Genomic DNA, 23,191 nt, shown 5'->3' with positions numbered 1-23,191 from the left:
GCGTTTTAAGCCTCAACTTTGTATTCCTTGTTTGAATTACTAAATCTTCATCTCCGTGTTCTTCTTCGTATATTTAGTATTCATGAAACATATTTTTCAACAATTATAAAGTTAGTTTAGTAGTAATAACGTAATACTTGATGTGTGAAATTCAACCCTGTGATCATGAAACATATTTTTCAACAATCATAAAGTTAATTTAGCATGTGAAATTCAAACCCTCTATGTTCATGAAACATATTTTCAACAATCATAAAGTTAGTTTAATAATAAAAACGTAACACTTGACGTGTAAAATTCAAAATCTGCCATAAATAAAAAGTTGATATTTAAGTAAAAAAAAAGGTAGTTGCCGATCCACCATGTTACGTGTTTTCTGAGTTAAAAAGGAATAAATGCAATGTATAATGAATACAAATACTAGTAGAACTTTAGTAGTTATAGAGTAGTAGACTAGTAGTTATGAACTTATTTATGATCAAGAAGATAATTCACAAAAAATAAAGAACAAAAATTTGACAATTTCGTTACATATTACTTCCTCCGTTTCATAATAAATGAATTGTTGGATTTTGACACACATATTAAGGAAAAAACATTAAAAACATAAATTTAACATAACTTTTCATTTTTACCCCCCCAAAAAAAAAGCTGACCTTGTAATACATTTTTAAAAGTTAATTGGTTGTCAAATCATAAGGATAAATTTAAAAAAAAATTCAATGATTCACTTATTTTGAAACACCAGTAAATACCCCAACAAGTCGCTTATTTCAAAACGGCGGGAGTATATTAAATCCTCCACCGGCATAGTTATAACCTTAATGGTAGAGTGAACTCAGGCAGAGCTTGGATTTTTGTTGAGGGGTTTAAAATTTGAAGAAAGATTCATCGAAGAGGGTTCAATATCTATAATATATACATAAAAATCATTTTAATCATATAATAATAGTATAATTTTCCGTTGAATGAGGTTCGAACGAATCCCATATTACTAGATTGTCTCCGCCTCTGAGTAAATTAGAAAATTAGTATTATTAACTTTGTGTAAAATATATTATTAGTATTTTGCTTGGTTTACTTTTTCAATTTATGAAATAACTAATGCAAGAATATTTGGTATTAAGGTGTGTATAAGTACTACTGCATGAGTAAAGATATATTGCTTGTCAAGACTTTCCACATCCTTTCCATCATATTTATGGACGGAATTTTTGTACAGAAATATTTCTATACAAAATTGATGTAATGCGTGTTATTTTAATACACCAAACTAAACATTGAATAAGAAAAACTTAGCATAATTAATACAAGTATGACTAATACCAAAATCCCTTATGCAAGCATTATTAATATGCCTATTTTGCACTATTCTCATACACTCCTATCAAACAACCGTTAGGGGTCTTTTGGTTGAGCTATATAAGAATAGTGCAAAATGTGGTGTATTAATAATATTTACATCGGTGATGTACGTATTAGTTATCCTTGCATTCGTTAGGTTGAAAAAGTACTCTACCAAACAAAGTACTAGTAACATGAGTGGCGGAGCCAGCCCTCTGGCAAGGGTTTCATCCGAACCTCCATCGACGGAAAAATATACTATTTATATATGATTAAATTTATTTTTTATGTATCTATAGTAGCTGTTGAACCCCTCATATACTAACTAGATTTTCTTCAAATATTGAACCTCTTAGTTGAAATCCTGACTCTACCTCTGACCAGCAATACACAAAACTAATGCATGCATTATTTTTTTCTGATGCACTCTCTACCAAACACCCCCCTTAGTATGTGTATATATAGCAAGAGAATCAACCAAGTAATACACAAACAAGAACTCATAAGTCTCAAAATTTGATAAAACAAAAGACAACAATGGCTAAGAGCTTGCCAATAATAGACATGCAAGATAACGCAAGTGCAATTGAAATAGTGAAATCACTTGAACAATGGGGTTGTTTCAGGCTTGTTAATCATGGAGTTTCCCAGTCACTCTTGTCGGAAATAATGGAGGTTGGCCGGTCGTTGATGGAACTTCCGGTGGAAATAAAGGAGCTAAATGTTCACAAAGACAAAAGCTTTGGTTATATTCCTGTTAATGTAACAAGTCCTATGTTTGAGTGTGTAGGAGTTTATGATGCTACTTTGTCTAAGGATGTTGATCACTTTTCATCTCAATTCAATCTATCTCCTCATCAAAGGTAGGGCATATTCTACCTCGATTTACGTGACACTTTTTTACTTTTCGAGATTCAAATTGTGTGAAGTAGTGTTTTTTATTTTTCACCTGATCATGTCTGCATTGGAGCCCCGACGACTAATCTGGTTCGCGCGTTACAAGGCTCATTATGGGAGTAGCGCTCCCAACAGGATTTTCTCCATACCCTGAGCTCAAACTCGAGACCTCTGGTTAAGGATGGAACAGTCCCACCACTGCACCACAACCCATGTTGGTGTAGTGTTTTTTTATTATATTGACGTGAGAATAGTTGTTATTGGTATAGTTTTAAAACATTCAAATCGATCTACTTAGAGGTGGAAAGGGGGGCCGGGGGCGATTGGAGGATGATAGAGCAATCACGTTTTGCTCCCTCTTGACGTCTATTAGGAGGAACCTCCTTTCAGAGATTTAAATAAGCCGTAATTTTAACTTTCTAGAAACTTGACTAGCAGGGACGGACCTACGTGGATGTTAGAGGTTTCACCCGAACCCCCTCGATAAAAAATGACACTCATGTATATATATAGAGAGTACATTTTCAATATTTTTGTACGTATATTAACTTTGCTCAACTTGAACTAATGATGAATCATAGCCCAATTGTACTAGGTTGCACTACTACTTGTTATTTAACTTTATCCTCTTCTGGTTATGTACAGCTACAATTACAACTTTCGAAAAAATGCTTTGATTAAATTTTTTTCAAACTCCATGAATGAAAATCGTGAATCTGTCACTGCTGATCAGACTCGAATTCTATTATTTTTAACTAGATGATACTACATACTCTAGTTAAGTGGCTAATTAACATGTCCTGTTAATGATCAATTGTGTGAATCAAATTGTTAATATGGCATATATAACAACTTAAAGGTTAGATGCAACATAAAAATGACTTTTTTTATAATCATTTGATGTTTGAAATTCATTGACCTGATTAATTCAGATTTACATCGTGTAGAATCCGCCATTTGAAAAGCATTCCGTATACACCAGAGTCATTTCCAAAAACTCGAACCTGAGACCTCTGACCAATAAAATAATTGTATTTAATCAGTTCTTTTATTAATGCAGGGAAGTAATGGTGAAGTATTCAGAAGCAATATATGATTTAGCAAAGAAACTTGGGATTAAGCTCATGGAAGGTCTTGGTTTAGAAAGTGGAGATTTATTTAATGATTGGCCTTGCTTAATTAAGTTCAATAAATACCATAATAATCCTAAAGTAATTGGATTATCAGGTGCTATAACACATTCTGATAAAGGATTTTTCACAGTTTTATTGGATGATGAATTTGTTAATGGACTTGAAATGCTTGATGAACAAACTGGAGAATTTATTCCTGCTAATCCAATTCCAGGTTCATTTCTTGTTAATGCTGGAGATATTGCTAAGGTTAGTTAGTTGATTATGTTTTACTAACTAATTATTTATTTTTTAATTAATTGTTACTATAAATCGGGGTCTATCGGAAACAGTCTCTCTACTTCATCTGAGGTAGTGGTATGATCTGCGTACATCTACCCTCCCCAGACCCCACTATATGGAAATACATTGGGTATATTGTAGTTGTAATTGTTACTATAAAATTCGTGACTAATTTGTCTTTAAACAATTTCTAGTAGGGGTGTGCAAAAATTGGTTTTAATCGATAAATTGAATCGATAAAAATGTTGTAGGTTTATCGGTATCGGGTTATTGAGTTAACGATTTTATAAAAAAAAATTATTGGACTATTGGTTCGATTTTCGATTTTAAGGTTTTAGTTAACGGTTAAACCGATAACCCAATAAGATTATATTGAAATTATATTTTTATTCATGATTGTATAATAGCGACTTTGGATTTAAATACATATCTTATTGTCTTTTGAATTTTATAGTTGTTGTCTTGGTGCTTATAATTTGTGTAGACTTTATGCATAAAGTTAGTGTAGAACAAATAAAAATAAGAAAAAGTAAAATAAAAATTAGGGGAGTATTTACTTATCGGTTAAACCGAAACGATAAAGATTGATTAACTGAAAATCAATTGCAAATATCTTATTGATTTGATTATTGGTTTAGTATTTTTACAAATCAAAAACCGATGAATCGAACAATAATTAATAATAGACAAAATCGAATCGAACTAATTGTTGGGTTCAATATGTATGAAAAGTGTGAATGAAAATTGGAGGAAAAATAATGGAGAGAAAGAGGGACACTAAATAGAAAGTGTGCTCTTTTAAGAGAAAATTCACTAATTCTCTTAAAGGTTTGAGTATTTGAAGTGTTTATAATAAGAAGCACTTACTCCACATGGATGGTGAGGCAAGAACAAGGTGGTGCCTCGCGCCGTCGTCGTCGTCGTCGTCGTCGTCGCTCGGCCTCGGTTCTTTTCCTATTCGGAAAAGACGCATTGTTTGGACGAACCACTCTTTTTCAGAAGAGGCACCTGATGGCTAGATCAATCAAATCGTTGAGTGGGTTCGAAGAGATTCCAATTATTTGAGGGACCGCTACAGTTGGTTTGTTTGGCCTCCGATACTTCGTGAAGTCGGGGAACTTGACCTTAAAAATTCTGTTTCATCTCATTTCTGAAAATTAACACACTTCTTGGATAGATTATTCGTAATCTTGTGTTGAAGGTGTCAAAAGAACTTCATAAGTGTTCTTGTCTTAGACTTGAACTTGTGTTGAAATTATTGTTGCATATATATATATATATATATGTACCCGAAAACGTTGTAAATAACACTAATCGGTGTATACCCTTAATTTCTACTCCCTCCGTTTCATAATAAATAAATTGTTAGAGTTTTTTTGTTGTTTCAAAATAAGTGAATCATTGAATTTTTTTTTTCAAATTTATCCTTGAGGATTTGACAATCAAGGGGCCCATCAACTGAAAAAGAATAAAATAAATATGATCATGTACTTTGAACAAGGGTAAAAATGAAAAATTATATTAAATTTATGTTTTTGATTCTTTTTCTTAATCTGTGTGTCAAAGTTCAACAATTAATTTATTATGAAACGGAGGAAGGAAAGAAGAATTCGTTAAATAGGATTGGTGCGAAATTTTACTATGTAGCCTTAAATATTCTTACTTTTTATAGTGAGAGAGTCAAAGGTAGAACACAGGCAACCATAACTTTTTATACTCAATTGATTCATGCTCTTCAGCACAAAAAATCTCTTTTTTTCTGTTTGAAATTATTGCACACTTAAAATAATTGATCACTTTATGTGAATGTCTTTTTAGCAATTTAAATTGTTAGATAAATCTGTGTGCGGAATTGAGTAAGCTATAAACATAAATGGAAAAGGTACGAATATACTCCTGAACTTTGATAAATGGTACAGATATACCATTCGTCATACTTTAGGTACAAATATATCTTTGCCGTTAATTAAAAAATATATATATATACCAAAGCTTTGATAAATGGTACAGATATACCCTCCGTCATACTTTATGTATAAATATACCCCTAAACTTTAATAAATGATACAGATATACACTCCGTCATATATTTGGATCGATCTGTGGGTTAATTAGAGTTATTTTCGAATAGTATGGGATAAATTAAATTTAAAAATGGCAAATGAACAAGATTGTGACACATGTCCTGTTGTTAGTGAGAAATGTATATAAGTACTTTTTCATTAACGATAAGCGTATATTTATACCTAAAGTAACAACTTAATTCTTTAGATAAGTCGATTCACATGTTAGTAGATTACATTAATTCCAATTCTTATTTGTGTTAATATAGTTTTATGACATTTTTAGCAACCCTTTTTGATATATGTACTTATAAATATAATGTTAGGCATGGAGCAATGGAAGAATTTGCAATGTGAAGCATAGAGTACAATGCAATGAGCCAAGAGTACGATACTCTATTGCATACTTTGTGCTAGGACCAAGAAATGGAAAAGTGGAAACACCTTCCCAATTAGTGGATTCTCAACGTCCTCCTCTCTATGTCCCTTTTCACTTTGAAGAATATTGTGCCCTGAGAACTTCTACCAATACCATTAATGGTGAAGTTCTTGACCTGTTCTGCAAAAAGTAGATTTATTTGTGCAGGGCAAATTTATGATAGAAAGAAAGATGCGGGAGAGAGCGTGAGATAACAAGACGAGCAATATCAGTTGAATAATTGTTGGGCTTTTTAGCAATGACAGTTGACTTATACATCTTTTATTGTAGTGACATATGAATTATTATAGTATTTATTTAACCCTCCTATATCACGACTATGTAAAGAAGAAAATTATATTTATGTGTGCTATGTAATGTAACTACCAAGACCATTAATGGCGAAGTTCTCGACTTGTTTTACAAAAAGTAGGTTTATCTGTGCGAGGCGAATTTATGATAGAAAGAAAGATGCAGGAGAGAGTGTGAGATAACAGGACGAGCAATATCAGTTGAACAATTGTTGGACTTTTCAGTAATGATAGTTGACTTATACATCTTTTGTTTAATTGTAGTGACGTATGAATTATTATCGAATTTATTTAGCTCTCGTATATCACGACTATGTAAAAGAGAAAGTTAATTTTATGTGTGCTGTGTAGTGTTGCTAGAAAAAATGCAAAATTCTAAGAATGATATTAATCTTGTTGCAAATGTTTTGAAATTCTATCAATTTATCACGACTAGCATATAATTAGCAGAAATTGAAAGGTTTTTATCCAAAACTTTGCTCTGATACCTCATAAAGTAAAATAAACGTGCACACGAGTAGAGAGTTTGCCTGAATCGTGCAGCTCCAAATAACGCCTAGTTTAGTGTTGCACATGTTCTTGTGAAATACTATATTTTTTTAACTGCTTTATTTGTATATTTTTTTAACTGCTTTATTTGTAGCTTTGAAATCACAACGATCTTATATGATTTGAGCAATTCAACAGAACATCTATATTGAATATATACCACGAAGTCATACCGACCTATCATGACTTGCATGTCACAGTTCTAATTTTTTTTTATTCGCATCATCGAAATCACGATGGTCCAGTATGATTTAGTAAGCAATCCAACATAACAACTACATGGAATATATAGCAATAAAGTCATATCAATCCGGCACAACTAGCATATGTCACAGTTTATCGATTTCGATCACTCTTGCAGCCATAATTCGATTTTTTTTAATTAACCTTAAAGGTAACTAACACACAAATTTCTAAAGCATAAATGTTTTTCTTTCACAAGTTTAAAAATTCTATCTATTGTAACAATTTGCATGTTCTTCCGAAAGTCATTTTTCATACCTATCACGACTTGCATGTCACAATTCCAAAATGTATTTTTTTCACTCTTTTTATTTGTATCTCTGAAATCATGACGATCAGATATGTTTTAGTGAGTAAATCAATATAGGTCGAGGAATGAGATTATTCGGGAAATGGTGGGAGTGGCTTCAATGGAGGACAAAATGCGAGAAGTGATGTTACGTTGGTTCGGACACGTGATGAATAGGGGTTCTGATGCTCCAGTGTGGAGGTGTGAGACACTGACTATGAATGATTTTAGGTGGGGTAGAGGTAGGCCGAAGAATTACTGGAGGGAGGTGATTACGCATGATATGGAGCAGTTACAGCTTACGGAGGACATGACCCTTGATAAGAAGGTGTGGAGGAGGCGGATTAGGGTAAAAGGTTAGAGGGTGGGAGTGCGTCGGTAACGGTAGGGGAGTGTTCTTTATTTGTGTCTAAAGTTTCTTGTTCGTGGTGTTGAGTGTTGTCTATGATTTTGGATTTATAGTTTTAGTATTATCTTGTGGCTAGTGTTGTTAGTTTATATACATTTATGTTTTGTGTTTGTTATATTGTTATTGGTTTTAAGCCATGGGTCTATCAGACACAACCTCTCTACCTCACCTGAGGTAGTGGTATGGATAGAGTATAGTCTACCCTCCCCAAACCCCACTAGGTGAGAATACGCTAAGTGTATTATTGTTGTATAACTACATCAAATATAATTAACAATAAAATCACATCGATCTATCATGATTTGCATGTCGATAAAGCTATTGGGCTTTGATTAACACAAAACTAAAAGCTCGTTTTGATATTTGACAAATTTAAAAGGAAAAAATACACGAAGTAGCATACTTAAGTATTAAATTACAAAAAATAACAACACTTTTATCAAATTACATTTTGTAGCATATGTATTTGTATTTTTGTAGCAACAGTTTGCAAAAATACAAAATACATATCGATCATAAGGGTAGTAAAAATCATATGTATTTATATTTTTGTAGCAACAGTTTGCAAAAATATAAAATACAACTTGCTATATTATGTAATTATGAAACTATTGCTATGAAACTCGTAATTAAGGAGATAAGTATGCTATTTGTGAATTTTTAGAATTTAAAATGGCTCCCAAACCAAATTTTCAAAAATTTGAATTTTGAAAACATGTCACGTGCTTACCATTAAATTTCTATACTTTTTTATTACTAATTATTCCCATCTCACGTGCTCCCTATTTTGACATTTTCATTTTTTTTTTTTTTGAAAATTTTCAGTTTTTGAAATTTTCATTTTTCATTTTGAATTTGTATAAAGAAGCGCCTAAATGAATATTTGAAAATTTGCCAATGTGCCTAATTTGAAAATTTTCTCTCTCTATCTCTAAGCAATACACTTACCTTCCTCATTTTCCCACTATACTAGCCTCCCTCTCAAGAACCCTAATACAAAAACCCACAAGATTTGAACGGTAATTTTTGATCTTTATAGTGTTAAATATTCATTTGGTTGTATTTTTAAGCGAAAATGGTGTTTTGGGTTATTGGGGTTTTGTTTTTTTGTTTATGAAGTTGATGTATTGGCTGCATTTTATGAATAAAATGGTGTTCTGGGTCACTGAGATTTTGCTTTCTTGCATGTGAAATTGATGTATTTGCTGCAGTTTATGAATAAAATGGTGTTCTGGGTCATTGATATCTTGTTTTCTTGTATATGAAATTGATGTATTGGCTGCATTTTCTGGACAAAATGGTGTTCTGGGTCACTAAAATTTTACTTTTTTTGTATATGAATTGATGTATTGGCTGCATTTTATGGATAAAATGGTCTTCTGGGTCGCTGGGATTTTACTTTCTTGTATATGGAAATTGATGTATTGGCTGCATTTTATGAGTAAAAAAGTCTTCTGGGTCATTGGCGAATTTACTTTCTTGTATATGAAACTAATGTATTGGCTGCATTTTCTGAATAAAATGGTCTTCTGGGTCATTGAGATTCAATCAGGCAGTTGAAATTTATGTATTGTTATCAGCTGGATACGTTTTACGGCTAAAATGATCTTCTGGGTCACTGGGATTTTCGTTTCTCTTGCATTAGAGATTGCATTTGCTATCAGTTGGTTACCCTTTCTGGGTTAACTGGCATTCTTGTTCATCGTTTTTTTCTTTCTTTTGCACATGAGATTCAATCTTGTAGTTGAAATTGATGTGTTTGTTATCAACTGTCTTTTAGGTCATTGGGATTTTTAAAGATTCAATCTGGTAGTTGAAATTAATGAATTTGTAAACTGTATACATTTTTCTGCTAAAATGGTTTTCTGGGTCACTGGGATTTTACTTTTTTTGTGCTTTAAAGATTCAATCTGGTGTATGAAATTGATGTGTCTTCTATCAAATGATAAAATGTAGTTGATCGACTGGCTTAGAAACCATTTCTCTGTTTTCTTTTGGTTCAGTTGAATACTTTGTAAAAAATGGCCGAAGGAAGAGACAGGTTAACTAGGCATGAAGACCCAATAGACATCTACAGTCGTAGAAGGAGGTCATTTGCCAGAGGTGGCATTGGAATCTTCGAGGATGAATCACCAGAGAGCTCATCCAGAGCTCCAGCAGAAACAGGGAGAATGACTGCTGCCAGCATCGGTTATGGTGGTATAGGAAGGATTGGTTTTGGTTCGCCAAGAACTAGGCGTGGACGACAGTCGCTTAGAACTCCAACCAGGGTGATTGGTCGTCAAAACATTTCACCAGCAGGCCAGGGGAGAAGTCGAGGGCGTCACAGTGTCCTTCCTGCTTGGTATCCAAGAACTCCTCTCCGTGACATCACTGCCATTGTCAGGGTAATTACTTTCTCGACTATTTATATATTGAGCTTCTTTTGGCATAATCTTGATTTGCTATTCATATATTTGGTCCAACAAGCTGTAGGAGTAACTAGTTTATAGTGAGAGATGGATTTAGAATTCGAAAATGTTGGTTGCACTTTAATCTTGGATCTGCATAATTATATGTTCAGAGACTAGCATTACTTGTTCTTAGGTTGCTTATCTTACATTTGTGTTTGAGTTAACATTTGATTGCCTGATAAGAGTTTGGATTCATATATCATTAAGGGGTCGTTTGGTAGACTGTATAAGAGAATTTGATATGTGTAGCCACGTGTAAGATTTTTAGTCCCCTATTCAGTATTATAGGGCATATAACAAACATAGCAAACCATGGTATTCGCAATACATGGATAAGCATCGGTAAAAACAGGAATCTCCTTAACTCACCAAACCAAACAATGGATAAGATATAGTTCCACCGTAACTAATACACTCTATTAAGTAATATTCTTATACATTCTACTACCAAATGACCCTTGTTATATTAAGAGTATGTTTTGGTCATTTTGGGATAAAAGAGAAGTTCAATTGCTGTCTTCTGCAGCACTGTTTGTTTGTTGAGTATATAAGTAGCTTTCCCAACTTGTTTTTTAATAAACTATGTGCATTAAAATGTCTAAGCTCAATACAAGAAGTTCCAGTACTTGCAATAGCCTTTTAGTGTTTGTATCAATTTGAATTAGTGTTTCTACAAACTCCTAAACTAGTAGTATATACCAAGTGCATTGTGCTGAAAGAGTAGGTTCCCTTTTTCTACCCGTCTATACACCATTTATGAGTTAGTTAAGAGTTTGCTTGGATTTGATAATAGTCTAGAGATGCATGATAGAGCACTTCGAAAATAGTCAAGTGGAATTCCATTAGCGAAAGGGTGGGTTGAGAACAGTAGTGCCATTATCATTGAGCGTGGTGGGTGCAAGGTGAAAGTCACTACATCAATATAACAGCAGAGGCTAATGAAGTTCCTCCATAACATAGAGTTTAGCTGATCTTTGGAAAGAGGCAAAAACAGCTTCCTTCAGATCATATAGTTTGCTTAATCAAAGAACACCAATAACAAGATCTTTGATGTACTGATAAGTGGCAAAATGGGATATGCAAGTGAGAAGGAATCACACACTGAGCCAATATCAGACTACAAGAAGATGATGGCATAAAGTTGAACAAATTAGGATAGAGGAAGAACGAAAGAGACTGAAGCTAACCTGGTAGGCTGATACAATGAAATAAATTGTATGCCACCATACCAATTACCTCCTAATAGATTTTGTTTCTTCTTATATTTCCCTTTTGCAGTTTTGTCTATGCACTATACTGTCCCAGCCTATGTTGTTCATTACCTCAACTTTACAGCCACCCAACTTTAATATACTAAATAAGATCAATCAATTCTGTAGCTGAATAATGCTGTCAATTTAATTTTCCTATAACTTTACAATTAGAAAGTTGGAAAGACAGGAGAAATTTTCTGGTTCTCTTAAGAATGCTTTGACATGCTTGTGGCATTGTTATGCCAGTTGTGTTATGAGCTCAACTCGAGCCTGATTGTTATTGGATTGTCTCCACAGGCCATTGAAAGAACAAGAGCTCGCTTGAGAGAAAGTGAAGGCGAACAACTTGAGAGTGTTCTACCCCAGGACCATACTGTTCTTGATCCTTCCGAATCTACATCTGGTGCTCCACTTGAGCACACTAGTACTATGATTACTCCACCTCCAAGAACTAGAAGAAGATATCATCCCAAATCTGTGCACAAGATATTGCTCGATATCACCAATCGGGAGGATACTTCAGGAGCCTCTGAATGCCTTACACCAGAAAGAAAGCTGCTGAACTCAATCGACACAGTTGAGAAAGATGTGATGGAGGAACTCCATAAATTGAAGAGGACCCCAAGTGCCAGGAAAGAAGAGAGGGAGAAAAGAGTTAAAACTCTAATGTCCATGAGGTGATTTTCCATTTGATGTCCAACTCAATCAAGGTTGAGGCACACAGGCCGGGTTATATTGGAGGAAAGGTAAGGTAGTGCAGCTGAGCAGGGAAGGTAATGTGGATCATCTTCTGATGATCGAACACTTGGTTGAATTAGATATCTTTCGATATCTTTCTGTTCCTTGTTAGAAGAATGTACCTTAGTTGAATTAACTTTCACATCCTGCTGAAGGTTTTTCCTTTTGTGGTTATCTTCCTTGTTCTACTCATCATACATCGGATATATGCATTTGAATATGTACATAGTGTCGGATGCTGGTTTCATACTTGAGTTCTGTTTTGCGTTTAATAAGGAAATGCAGTTCTATGTCTCATGCACTTGCAGTTTTATGTTGCGTGAACTTCTCTTTTTACCTTCGTACATACGATCCTGATTAAACTACCATCCGTTAGAACAAACTATACCGAGCTGTTCGGACAAGTATCGATAATATTGGACAGTACAAGCGGATATGTGACTAGTTTCAGTTTTATGTTGCTCATTTTAGGTTGCGGCACATATTTATGTCTGAAGCTGAATTTCAAGATTGATCCTCCCCGTTCTAATTGCTTAGTCCGGACTCTTGAGACCCAACTGTTAACGTTGGAACTATACCCGATTAGAGGGATTAGGGAACCTGGCTGTACTACAACAACATACCTAGTATATTCCCACAAAGTGGGGTCTGAGGAGGGTAAAGTGTACGCAGTTCATACCACTACCTCAGATGATGAACTCTCCTCCAATTATGCGTGGGGCTGGTTGAGACTGTCGACGTTGGAACCGTACCCTATTAGAGGGATTAGGGAACCTGGTGTACTACAACAACATACCCAGTGTATTCCTACAAAGTGGGGGGTCTGAGGAGGGTAAAGTGTACGCAGTTCATACGACTACCTCAAATGATGTACTATTCTCCAAATATGCGTGGGCTGGTTCAGATAAGAGAATAACCATATCGAGATTGTATGAACCTCCTCTTGCATTGCAAGAGATTGTTTTCATGTCTCGAACTCATCACTTGATCATAGAGTGACAATTCCTTATTGTTTTGTTGAATTCCCCTTCAACTATCCCTATCTATGCATACATTTTTACCTTGATTAGAAACCAAGCCCCCCATAACATGGTAAAAATAATGTTGCATATGTTAAATATACTAATATTTTTTTTGTGGTATGGACCTTTAACATGACATTCAATGACATAGCCGGTAAAATCACACAAGCAAGGTTTGGGGAGTGCAGAATGTACGGAGAACTTACCACTACCTCATAGGCGTGCTCACACATGTTATCTTACTATTCATGTTCTCTCTCTGTCTGTCTGTTGGAATATAATCAATTGTATTGTTTGACTTTGTGTTAGGATGTCATACATCTAGAAATTTAGATCACCTAATCTCTTCTTGACCATGAGTGCATGCCTATTTGGAAAACTATGTCATCTTGTCTTTGAGATGGACAACACAACATTTTTCATGCTAATTCAATTGTAACTTTGACATTGGTTTATGCTACTACCATTTCTTCTAGATCTCTCATTCCGGCCATCTTTACTTGTCCAATATAATAAAAGTCCCGTCGTCTATCTTTACTTGTCTGATATGATAAAAGTAATCGTCTAATATTACTTTTCCATATTGAAAAATCAAGAGATAATTTTGCACCCAAGGGTGTGACCCAGTGACTCAATGAAGTTGGGATGAGCACCATGAGGATTCAGGTTCAATTCTCAGCAGAGACAAACACTAGGTGTTTTCTTCCGATCTGTTCTAGCGTTGGTGGATAGATTGCCTGAGACCTGTTATTGGTGGGAGGTGACAGGTATCCCATGGATTTAGTCGAGGTACGCGTAAGCTGACCCGGACACCATAGTTATCAAAAATAAAATAAAAAAATCAAGAGATAATTTTCATTTTGTATCTATTTTACCATATTATTAAATACTGTTCATTTTTCTTTGGAAAGTGTGCGTGTATTCACATAGCGATCCAGTTAGGCAAATACATGCCACAGAAATACAAGAATAAATAGTCGAAGGGGGTCATAGGACCTCTGCAAAGTTAAGGCGTTATATCAAATTTTGCCAAAATTTAGATATATGTCAATTTTTTTTCCCTTTTTTTTCGTTCAAATGACTTATAATTAATAACGGTGATATAGTAAAATTATCTTTAAATCAATATTTTTGGAGAGATAGGAATAACTAATAAAGAGTAACTCCACTTTATAATTTTACTAGTAACTATTCTTTTTCATCTATATCAACACAACACTATATATCAAAAGTACAATTTAACGTGGAACAAAATATAACAACTAAAAACATTTAGAGGGAAATTAAGATTATATTAAAGACTAATTTTAACTATATATAGCTAATTAATTAATTTATTCATGTCGAGGACGAGCCAGCCAAAGTGAGCTGAGAGCTCGAAGCCGATGAAAATAATCACCAATGGCTAAAAAACACCTCGCGGCTTGGCGAGTTGTTAAGCTTTGATGGAGCCGATGAATTGTTTGGTGCCTCAAATTATCGGCCTGCAAAAAAAAATAACAATAACTCGTAAATCATATAGAAGATTTAAATCGTATTAGACAAAATGTACTAGTATATGGTTTTTATTAGAGTCAATATAATAATAATAAATAAATAAACAGTATGCTTGACTTTGAAGGGTTGCTTATTCTCTTAAGTATTTGAGAGAATATTGAATAGAAATAAATTCATTTTAATATTCTTCTTGACTTTGGGTGTGATTGATTTAGGGTGTGTTAGGTATATATGAATTTTTGAAGGGTTATATTTTTTTATTTTTTATTTTTTGAAAAAATAAGTGATTTTCCTTCTTATTTTTTGGTGTTTGTAAGTAAAAGAAAAAATTATTATTTTAAATATATTTAACTATAAAATAATTATTTAATCTCTGTACTTGGAGTAGCTGATAAAGTTGCTGCCATGTGAGCAGGAGGTCACGGGTTCAAGTCTTGAAAACAACCTCCGGTAAAAATGCTAGGTAAGATTGCACACAATACACCGTTGTGGTGGAACCCTTCTCCGAACACCGAATTACCTTTTTTTTATATTTAAATATAAAGTTAGAAAAACACCATGAGTACGAAGGAGAAGTATGGGGTGGGGGGTAACATAGAGTTTGGATTAAAGTTACTAAATTGGGACGGTCAATAAGTAACTTTTTAGTTCCGTCCCTATTTCTAATTACTCCCTTCATTTTATATTACTTGATTGTCACAGTATTTTTTTTTTGGGTATTCGACCCGGTGTGATGCCCGTATTAGAGTCCTAATTAATTCGGATCGTGCGTTGCAGGGGTCATTCTGGGGGCAGCGCTCCCAACAGGATATTCTCCATTCCTAGGGCTCAAACCCGAGACCTCTGGTTAAGTGTGGAGCAGTCTCATCACTACACCACAACCCATATTGGTCATAATAAAAATATTATTTCGATTTACTTGTTCAATTTTTTAGAATTAAGTGAATTTTATTATATTTATCTCTTTCTGTCCTTAGTATTAAATACTCACTCCGTTTAAAAAAAAAAACTACTTTCCTTTTTCGTCTGTTTAAAAAAGAATGACCTTTTTTTTTTCGGCAATACTTTTTAATTCAACTTTCCACATTTTGATACATTTGACATTTGACATAACTTTAATTTAAGACGACAAGATTCAAAAGTCATTTTTTATTTTCTTAAACTCCGTGCCAAATCAAACTAGGTCATTCTTTTTAATACGGAGGGAGTAATTAAATGAGTTTAAAACATAATTAATAAGATAAGTTTAGTAAAAACACGTCTTTCTTAGTAGTATGTCAAATCAACAGGTGTCAAGTAACATGAAATAAGAAAATATCAGATCGATAAGGGTCAAGTAATATAAAACAGATAAGTACCTGTCTAAGGTAGGCTTCAAGAGTGGAAAGTTTGTTGATAGCAAGAGCCATGTAGTTTCCCATATTCTCATTATTACCCATTATTAATGCATCTGAAGCAATTATTGTATCTGACACTGACTGATTTAGAGCTTCTAATCCTTGTGATAAAACATCCTCAGCTTCTTGTGTTGATTGTTGCAATGCACATAATCCCAGCACTTGGTTTTCTGTTAATGCATCAATCTGATTCACTATGATCTGTTCAAGCAATTTAAGCAGAGTCGGATCAAGAATTTTGAGTATACGAATTTCAAATTCTAAAAAAAAATAAAATAAAAGATAGTTATTGGGTTCTGAATAAATTATTGGGGAAACGGTAGAAATATACTTAAAACTTTGGTGAAATTTTCTATAACACGCCTCAATTTTGCGGGGGTCCTATGACCCCTTTCAACAATTTATCACCGTATTTTTGTGCCATATATTTGACGAGCTAGACTATTGCGCGAATACACGCACACTGAGCGCGTAAGGGTCTGAAGGGGTACAGCTGGACAGATATATATATGCCACAAAAATACCGTAATAAATAGTCGAAGGGGGTAATAGGACCCCCGCAAAGTTGAGGTGTGTTACGACAAATTTTGCCAAAGTTTATGTATATTTCCGATTCTTTTTCCTAAACTATTTTTGTCTATTCAATGAACTTTTTGAACTGTTTATTCTTGAGCTTGAGTCTATTCGGAATAGTTTCTCCACCTCTTAGGTAGTGGTGAGGTTGTGTATATTCTACTCTTCTAAGACCCCGCTTTATGAAATTACACTGACTATGTTACTGTTTTTGTTGTATATTCGATAAATTTCTTAACACAAATATAAAATTTTAACCAAAACTATTAAATTCTGCAAAATTCATAATTAAAACTCTAGCTCTGTTTATGCTATATTAAGTCATCCATACAAGAAAATATAACTACAGCTATATATTTAAATTAAATTGCTCGTATTAAACCACACAAGTTAAGTAAAAGATAAAGTCAACAATTTGTCGTTGAAACGTGTTACCATTTCATTTAAAGACTTAAGCTGTTGGAAAGAACATACTATTTTTATGACCCAAACACGTGCAAATTGTTCTTGATAGTAGATGCCGATGAGACTCGATCCTAGAACCACTATATGCTTTAATATCATATTGAAATATCTGATCATCTTATTTAAAAATTTAAGTTATTAGAGAAAATACTTCTATGTACTTAATTAAATCCATTTAATAAATACCAAACTATGGTTAGCTAAATCCAAATATAAACCAACATAACTATATCAAAAAATGACCTTAATTAATTAAATTATAAAAACAAATTAGTGTGGTAGTTGGAGATATAACAAAAATAAAGTATGTGTCATTTTGTTTCTTGTAATTACCTAACAGGACTACCAACTAAAGTTTATAGATCTAGAAGAAATTAAGCATGACTGTTTGTTTGAGTCAATATGAAAAAAGAAAGAAAAAAAGTACCAAGTAAATTAAAGTTAGTAAAACAAACATATAACTTTATGGTTGAGTAGGCAAATATATCTAATAAGGTTCTATTTAGGAAAGTTTTGAGATCTCACACTCATAATATGTCTACACAGAAGTCACATAACATCATGAGATGTTCTCCCACATGCATCAGAGAGACCGATTCTGAATTTAAATTTATCGTGATGACATATGTATTTATTTTCGAGTCATTATTCTTTCTTCCTTCTCTGAATTACTTGTGATGTTTCACTTCTGGAGAGTCAAATTACTTGAATTTTGGCCAATATTTTAAGATGTATGTATTCTTTCATCGTATCTATAGTTTTCGAATATCAAAATTTCAATTATATAATATCAAATTTAATCTTAGACTCTTAAGATTAGTTAAACTATTGACTCTCGAGAAGTGAAATGTATAAACAGAGAGAGTAATTAGATATATAATCCATTAACTAACTTATATATGTATATGTGTGTCCATATATCATGAAAATTAGGGTTTGCATGATTCTTACTATTATAAGAGTTTTAATTTCTATTTATTGATACGATATAATCTTTTATAGTAAGATTTAGAATTTTAAATTTATAAGCTCTCAATTGTCATCTCTTTTTGTTTTTGGGGTTGTTAAAACGTTATGTATGTACGCATAAAATGAAATAAGAGTAATGAGTCTAACAGAATTCTGTCAAACTCGTAACTTTTATTATGTGTGTGGACCCCCTATTTTTTGTCGTCGGTTTCCCACCTCAAGTTTGGTTCTTTAAGGCTTTTGCTAAATCTAAATCCGTGTCAGAATATCTCATATTAGGAAGTAAAACGCTCTCAACCAAAAGGTTATCACGGAACGATAATTGACATCGATATCGTTAACTAAACGACTCGAATATGAACCTAAAATACAAAAAGATAACTACAGATAACCATTCGTAATACGTACTTTGAGAAGTTCAGATGGACGAAAATCAAAACGCTCTCAACCAAAAGGTTAATATCACGGAGCGATAATTGACATCATTAACTAAACGACTTAGATATATGAACCTAAAATACGAAAAGATAATTAAAGATAACCGTTCGTAATACGTACTTTGAGAAGTTCAGATGGACGAAAATCACCAATCCACAAGAAGCAACGTTCAGCTGGAGATTTCCATAAACCAGAAACCAAATGAAACACATCTGATTTTGCAAGAATGCCCTTAAAGTTCATCATATTGTCATAATGTGCCACACAATTTTCGACGTAAATACGAAGTTCGTCCTCCTGCAATTGTTCCTCAAATATTGCATTTCTAAGTTCACATAAGAGTTTATGATGTTCCTCTAGCCATCTTGCATACTCCAAATTGAAAGCTGCAGCATCTAAATTCATGCAAAAAAAAATAATTAATTTATATATACGTTGACAGTACAAATACACGATTTTACCTATATACCAAGTAACTAACCAACAAAAAAACTGTCAGTCTGTCACTACTACTATTCAACAAATATAGATGAACGACGTATTATCAAGAAAATCCTGTACTATTTAATGACATATTAGCGACAAGATTCATAATTTTTTTTTTTTAAACATATCAGTGTAATTTCACCTGACATAACTAGCATGTTGTTTTTTGAAAAATTAAAAGTTCCACTCGTTATGAGTAATTTTTTTATGAATATATATCTTTTTAAGCGATCTAATTGTATAACCTTTCACAAGAAAATCGAAAGGATTGTGTCACATGGAAACGTTTTGTAATTTCCCTCCTATATGAGATAGAGAAATTGTAACTCCTATTTAGTCTTGTCTTAATAAGTTGTTGGTTATATCGTGCCAAAAAAAAAACACTCTCAAAATGTTTTATACACTAATTAATTATAACATATAAAAATTAATGGAATTTAGCTTATATATATATATGGACAGAATAAAGAATAATGCAAAATGATAATTGGAATTGAAAATAGTACCTGAGCTGATATTGGTCCTATTAATTTGAAAGCCTTGGTCTCCTCCATGAAGAACATTTCCTCCAACATGAAATCCCTTTAACAAATTAAGTAAAAAAAATAAATTAAAATAAAATCCTATAAATATTGAAGTTTATTAATTACCAAAATATCTTGTTGGCGTAATAAAATGTTAAGAAAAATTAAAATTAATTACTTGAGATCTGGCTCTTTGTATTTCATGCTCTAATTGAGCAAGCCTTATTCTACTTGTCTCTAGCTGTTGTACATAAGCCTGTAATGGAAGGAACATGTAGAATTAAAACAAAGTTTATATAAAAGAAAAAAATGCATGATCATCAGTGGCGGAATCAATATTTTTTGTTAAAGGAGGTTCAAAAATGTATAAGAAATAATACATGAAAACATCGGAGAGATTCAATATCTATTTTAACCTTGTATATACGGTACGAGTTTTTACCGAAGAAGGTTTCGAATGAACCCTTTACTAGTAAAATTAAGAGAGCAATATTATTAATGAACCTTTTTTCTAAGTCTGCTTTTCCTTGCTGCTTCTCTATTCTGGGCAAGTCTTCTTAATGTCTGAGACAAAAAAGAAAAATTAATATTAATCAACTTTTATATAGTCACCATTAACACTATTAGGTCACCTAAAATGAATATTAATAAAGCACACATAACGTGAATTTAACTTCAAAATAAGACAACAAAAACATCTAATAACAATATATACACTACTCATTTCCTCTCAATTTATCAGCAATGTGAGTTTCCAACTATTATCAAAAACAATTCAATTATCAATTATTCACTTTTTCTACCTGTAATATTACTACAACCGATCAGGTAGGATCGGAAAAGTGAACAATTGATATAGTTCCGGTGTGTTTCGATACATAGTAGGTGATAGTCCAGGTACGAAACTGAAAACACACACACGATAATATAGGTATGAAACGCAAAAAGTCGAAATACTTTACGTGTGTTATTGACTTTTACAAAACATGAAATTTTAAAAACAAACTAAATTTTTTATATCATAATAATATTTGTGCGACTATAAAAGCTTCTCATCGGGGTTTAACGTTAATTATTTCATACATATATATCTCACCTTGGGATCTGGTGTTTTGGGTGCATCTTGTTCTTGACTTGAAGTTGGACTCTTACCACTTCCCTCTCTCTGCAACACGTTTATATTCAGTGTAATTTCATACGTAACGTCGAGAAAATAGTATGTAGACAACCTTATTCTTACCTTTGTGAAGTTATCGCGTACTTATAATAATATAATAGTAGGTTTTTTTGAAAATGAGAATGAATAATACCTTAGGAACTTTGGGTGGTGGTTCAGTTTTGTCCGTTGATGGTTGAGATGTTTTCTTGGAGCCACTTGTTGTAGATTGAGAAACTAATCCAATAGTTTCCTACCAAACAAATTAAATAGACAATGAATAGCCACATTTTAGGTTAATATATATAAAACCAAACATATACATATTTAACTTCAAGAAACTGAAACATTAGCTATATATATACATACATATATATGATTTTAAGTTATATGCATTGATCATATGAATAAATACAATGACTATAGTTATATTGTTTTACCGATCGATCAACATATAATCTGATGGTGCATAAAATAAATATATGTATGTGTATATATATACTGTCGGTGTACAAAACTTAAAGCATTTTCGATCTCGATATACCTTAGTTGAAGATGGCTCGATATGCATTGGCTGTGATGGAAAAATGTTGAGAGTTGGTGGCCTCATCCCATAATTATTCTCTGCAGTTATTTCACAGAAAAAGAAATAAAAACTTTTGTAGGAAAAAAGAGACAAAAATATTGAAACAGTAAAAAGCTAAATTTGCAAAAAAGATAGTAAACAGAAAATCTTTTCATTTGTACATTTTGGATTAAAATCAGAAATGGCAAAAATATTCTTTATTTTTTTTGTGATTTTTTAGAGGATCTGGTCAAAGTAAAGTACTATTCCATCAGATTTTAATTTGTCTCTATAATAACATGCTTTTCTCATGACCAAAATTGCAACTATATATTCCCTAGAGAAAATCTCAACAGAATATTTTACTCAGGGTTCGGGGAAGGACCGCATCGATCTCAAGGGTGTGATCTAGACAGTCCGGTGCGTTATATGAAGGGTTTGGTGAATTGTCGAATCACAAGAATTTATTGTACGCAATCTTACTTTGCATTTCTGCAAGAGGCTGTTTCACTAGACAGTCTACCATTCTAAATGCAAATTTTAGCAACTGATTTCACGGTTCGAATCCATAACTTATAGATCATATGACGATAATTTTACCGATGCTCCGAGGCTTTCCTTGAAGTCATAGATTAATTGTGATGAGAAAAATGAATTAAAAGAAAGTTGACACATACGTCTTTGATCTTGGATTGATGAAGAAGGATGATCTTGTCCATCAAGATAAAGAAAAAGTGCTTGATCTAGTTCACCTAAATCATAAGCTCCACCATTCTCTTTGCTTCTGCTCAAACAAATATAAATAATTAAATAAATCATATTACATATATAAAATAAGAAAGATATATATAAAGGCATGTTATAGTGATCAATTAATAAAACAATTAGAAAATCATTTGATCTCAGCTTCAAATTCTAACAAAAGCGAAATTATTAGTTCTCAACATAAATAAATGAACTATGATGGGGTTAGTCAAATAATTAGAATTTTGATGTTCTCGTTCACCTTCCCCTCATAGTCCATCAATGGCTAGGGTGGTCAACTTATAGAGCGTCTACCTGACGTATTCTTCAACATTTTTTTTCATCTATCTAAGTTTTAACGAACAAAGTTGTCTGATATCTATATTGGTGTACAAACTGACTCGAACTCGTATTCAAGAAAAAAATGATCTTAAAAACATAAGGAAAAAAGAGTTACATGAAGTTTTCATCAGGATTAGCAGATGATGAAGAAGGTGACTGTTGAAATAATCCAAAAGATATCTGATGATGATGATTATTATTATTTTCCATTTGTTGTTGTTGCTGCTGCTGCTGCGGAATATTATGAAAAAACTGATGGTGGTTGATGAAAGAAATATTATTGTTAGTGGAATCCATCAAATTATTATGAAAAACTCCAACACCAACAACAAAAAAAAAAAAACTTAGTACTACTAGTACTAGTTTGTACTGTTTCTTTTTCTGCAGAAAAGATTCGTTTACATAATGACTAGTTATATAATAAAAATAAAGACTGATAAACTGGAATCGGTGGAGAAGAAGAAGAGAAGAAGAAGATGAGTTTATTTTTGGACTGAACGAAACAACCCAAAAAAATTGCAGAAATCTATAGAAAGATAGAAACTGCTTTTTGAGCTTCCTTGTTACACCATCTAATCTCTTTGTAAGTCTTGTTTGTTCATCAAATGTCTTTAATGTCCTTCCTTCTTCA

The 23,191-nt window shown here is 32.8% G+C and overlaps 3 protein-coding genes across 4 annotated transcripts; 2 read left to right on the top strand and 1 right to left on the bottom strand.

Moving 5' to 3' along the window:
• The first annotated feature begins 1,794 nt into the window (after positions 1-1,794).
• On the top strand, positions 1,795-6,706 carry LOC107843807 (2-oxoglutarate-dependent dioxygenase DAO). Of its 2 annotated transcripts, XM_016688200.2 has the most exons (4): positions 1,822-2,207; positions 3,302-3,372; positions 3,505-3,623; positions 6,046-6,706. In XM_016688200.2, the coding sequence occupies exons 1-4, from the start codon at positions 1,882-1,884 to the stop codon at positions 6,289-6,291; spliced, it is 762 nt and encodes a 253-aa protein (XP_016543686.2). In that variant the 5' UTR covers positions 1,822-1,881; the 3' UTR covers positions 6,292-6,706. The 2 variants fall into 2 exon arrangements, with proteins under 2 accessions (XP_016543685.2, XP_016543686.2); XM_016688199.2 differs by having other exon boundaries at positions 1,795-2,207; positions 3,302-3,623.
• Positions 6,707-8,822: 2,116 nt separating this feature from the next.
• On the top strand, positions 8,823-12,676 carry LOC107845151 (protein POLYCHOME). Its single transcript, XM_016689405.2, has 3 exons — positions 8,823-8,957; positions 9,942-10,325; positions 11,942-12,676. Exons 2-3 carry the CDS (start codon positions 9,960-9,962, stop codon positions 12,323-12,325), a joined length of 750 nt encoding a protein of 249 aa, XP_016544891.1. The 5' UTR covers positions 8,823-8,957; positions 9,942-9,959; the 3' UTR covers positions 12,326-12,676.
• Positions 12,677-14,556: 1,880 nt separating this feature from the next.
• Positions 14,557-23,191, bottom strand: LOC107843806 (bZIP transcription factor TGA10). The gene is made up of 11 exons (XM_047397404.1): positions 22,676-23,191; positions 22,152-22,258; positions 21,454-21,533; positions 21,064-21,162; positions 20,850-20,918; positions 20,258-20,317; positions 19,932-20,009; positions 19,736-19,811; positions 18,864-19,138; positions 16,260-16,499; positions 14,557-14,888 (listed from the first exon to the last, which is right to left on the bottom strand). Exons 1-11 carry the CDS (start codon positions 22,855-22,857, stop codon positions 14,739-14,741), a joined length of 1,416 nt encoding a protein of 471 aa, XP_047253360.1. The 5' UTR covers positions 22,858-23,191; the 3' UTR covers positions 14,557-14,738.

This window comes from Capsicum annuum, chromosome 10, assembly GCF_002878395.1.
Source record: "Capsicum annuum cultivar UCD-10X-F1 chromosome 10, UCD10Xv1.1, whole genome shotgun sequence".
NCBI lineage: Eukaryota > Viridiplantae > Streptophyta > Magnoliopsida > Solanales > Solanaceae > Capsicum > Capsicum annuum.
This window is presented reverse-complemented; position numbering and strand designations above follow the sequence as displayed.

Coding starts and splice junctions, on each gene's coding strand:
- LOC107843807 (XM_016688199.2), top strand. CDS start 1,882: ATGGCTAAGAGCTTGCCAATAATAGACATGCAAGATAACGCAAGTGCA. Junction 2,208..3,301: donor AATCTATCTCCTCATCAAAG/GTAGGGCATATT, acceptor TTATTAATGCAG/GGAAGTAATGGTGAAGTATT. Junction 3,624..6,045: donor ATGCTGGAGATATTGCTAAG/GTTAGTTAGTTG, acceptor ATATAATGTTAG/GCATGGAGCAATGGAAGAAT.
- LOC107845151 (XM_016689405.2), top strand. CDS start 9,960: ATGGCCGAAGGAAGAGACAGGTTAACTAGGCATGAAGACCCAATAGAC. Junction 10,326..11,941: donor ACATCACTGCCATTGTCAGG/GTAATTACTTTC, acceptor TTGTCTCCACAG/GCCATTGAAAGAACAAGAGC.
- LOC107843806 (XM_047397404.1), bottom strand. CDS start 22,857: ATGGATTCCACTAACAATAATATTTCTTTCATCAACCACCATCAGTTT. Junction 19,812..19,931: donor TACAAAGAGCCAGATCTCAA/GTAATTAATTTT, acceptor AATTTGTTAAAG/GGATTTCATGTTGGAGGAAA. Junction 16,500..18,863: donor GTCCATCTGAACTTCTCAAA/GTACGTATTACG, acceptor TTGCTTGAACAG/ATCATAGTGAATCAGATTGA.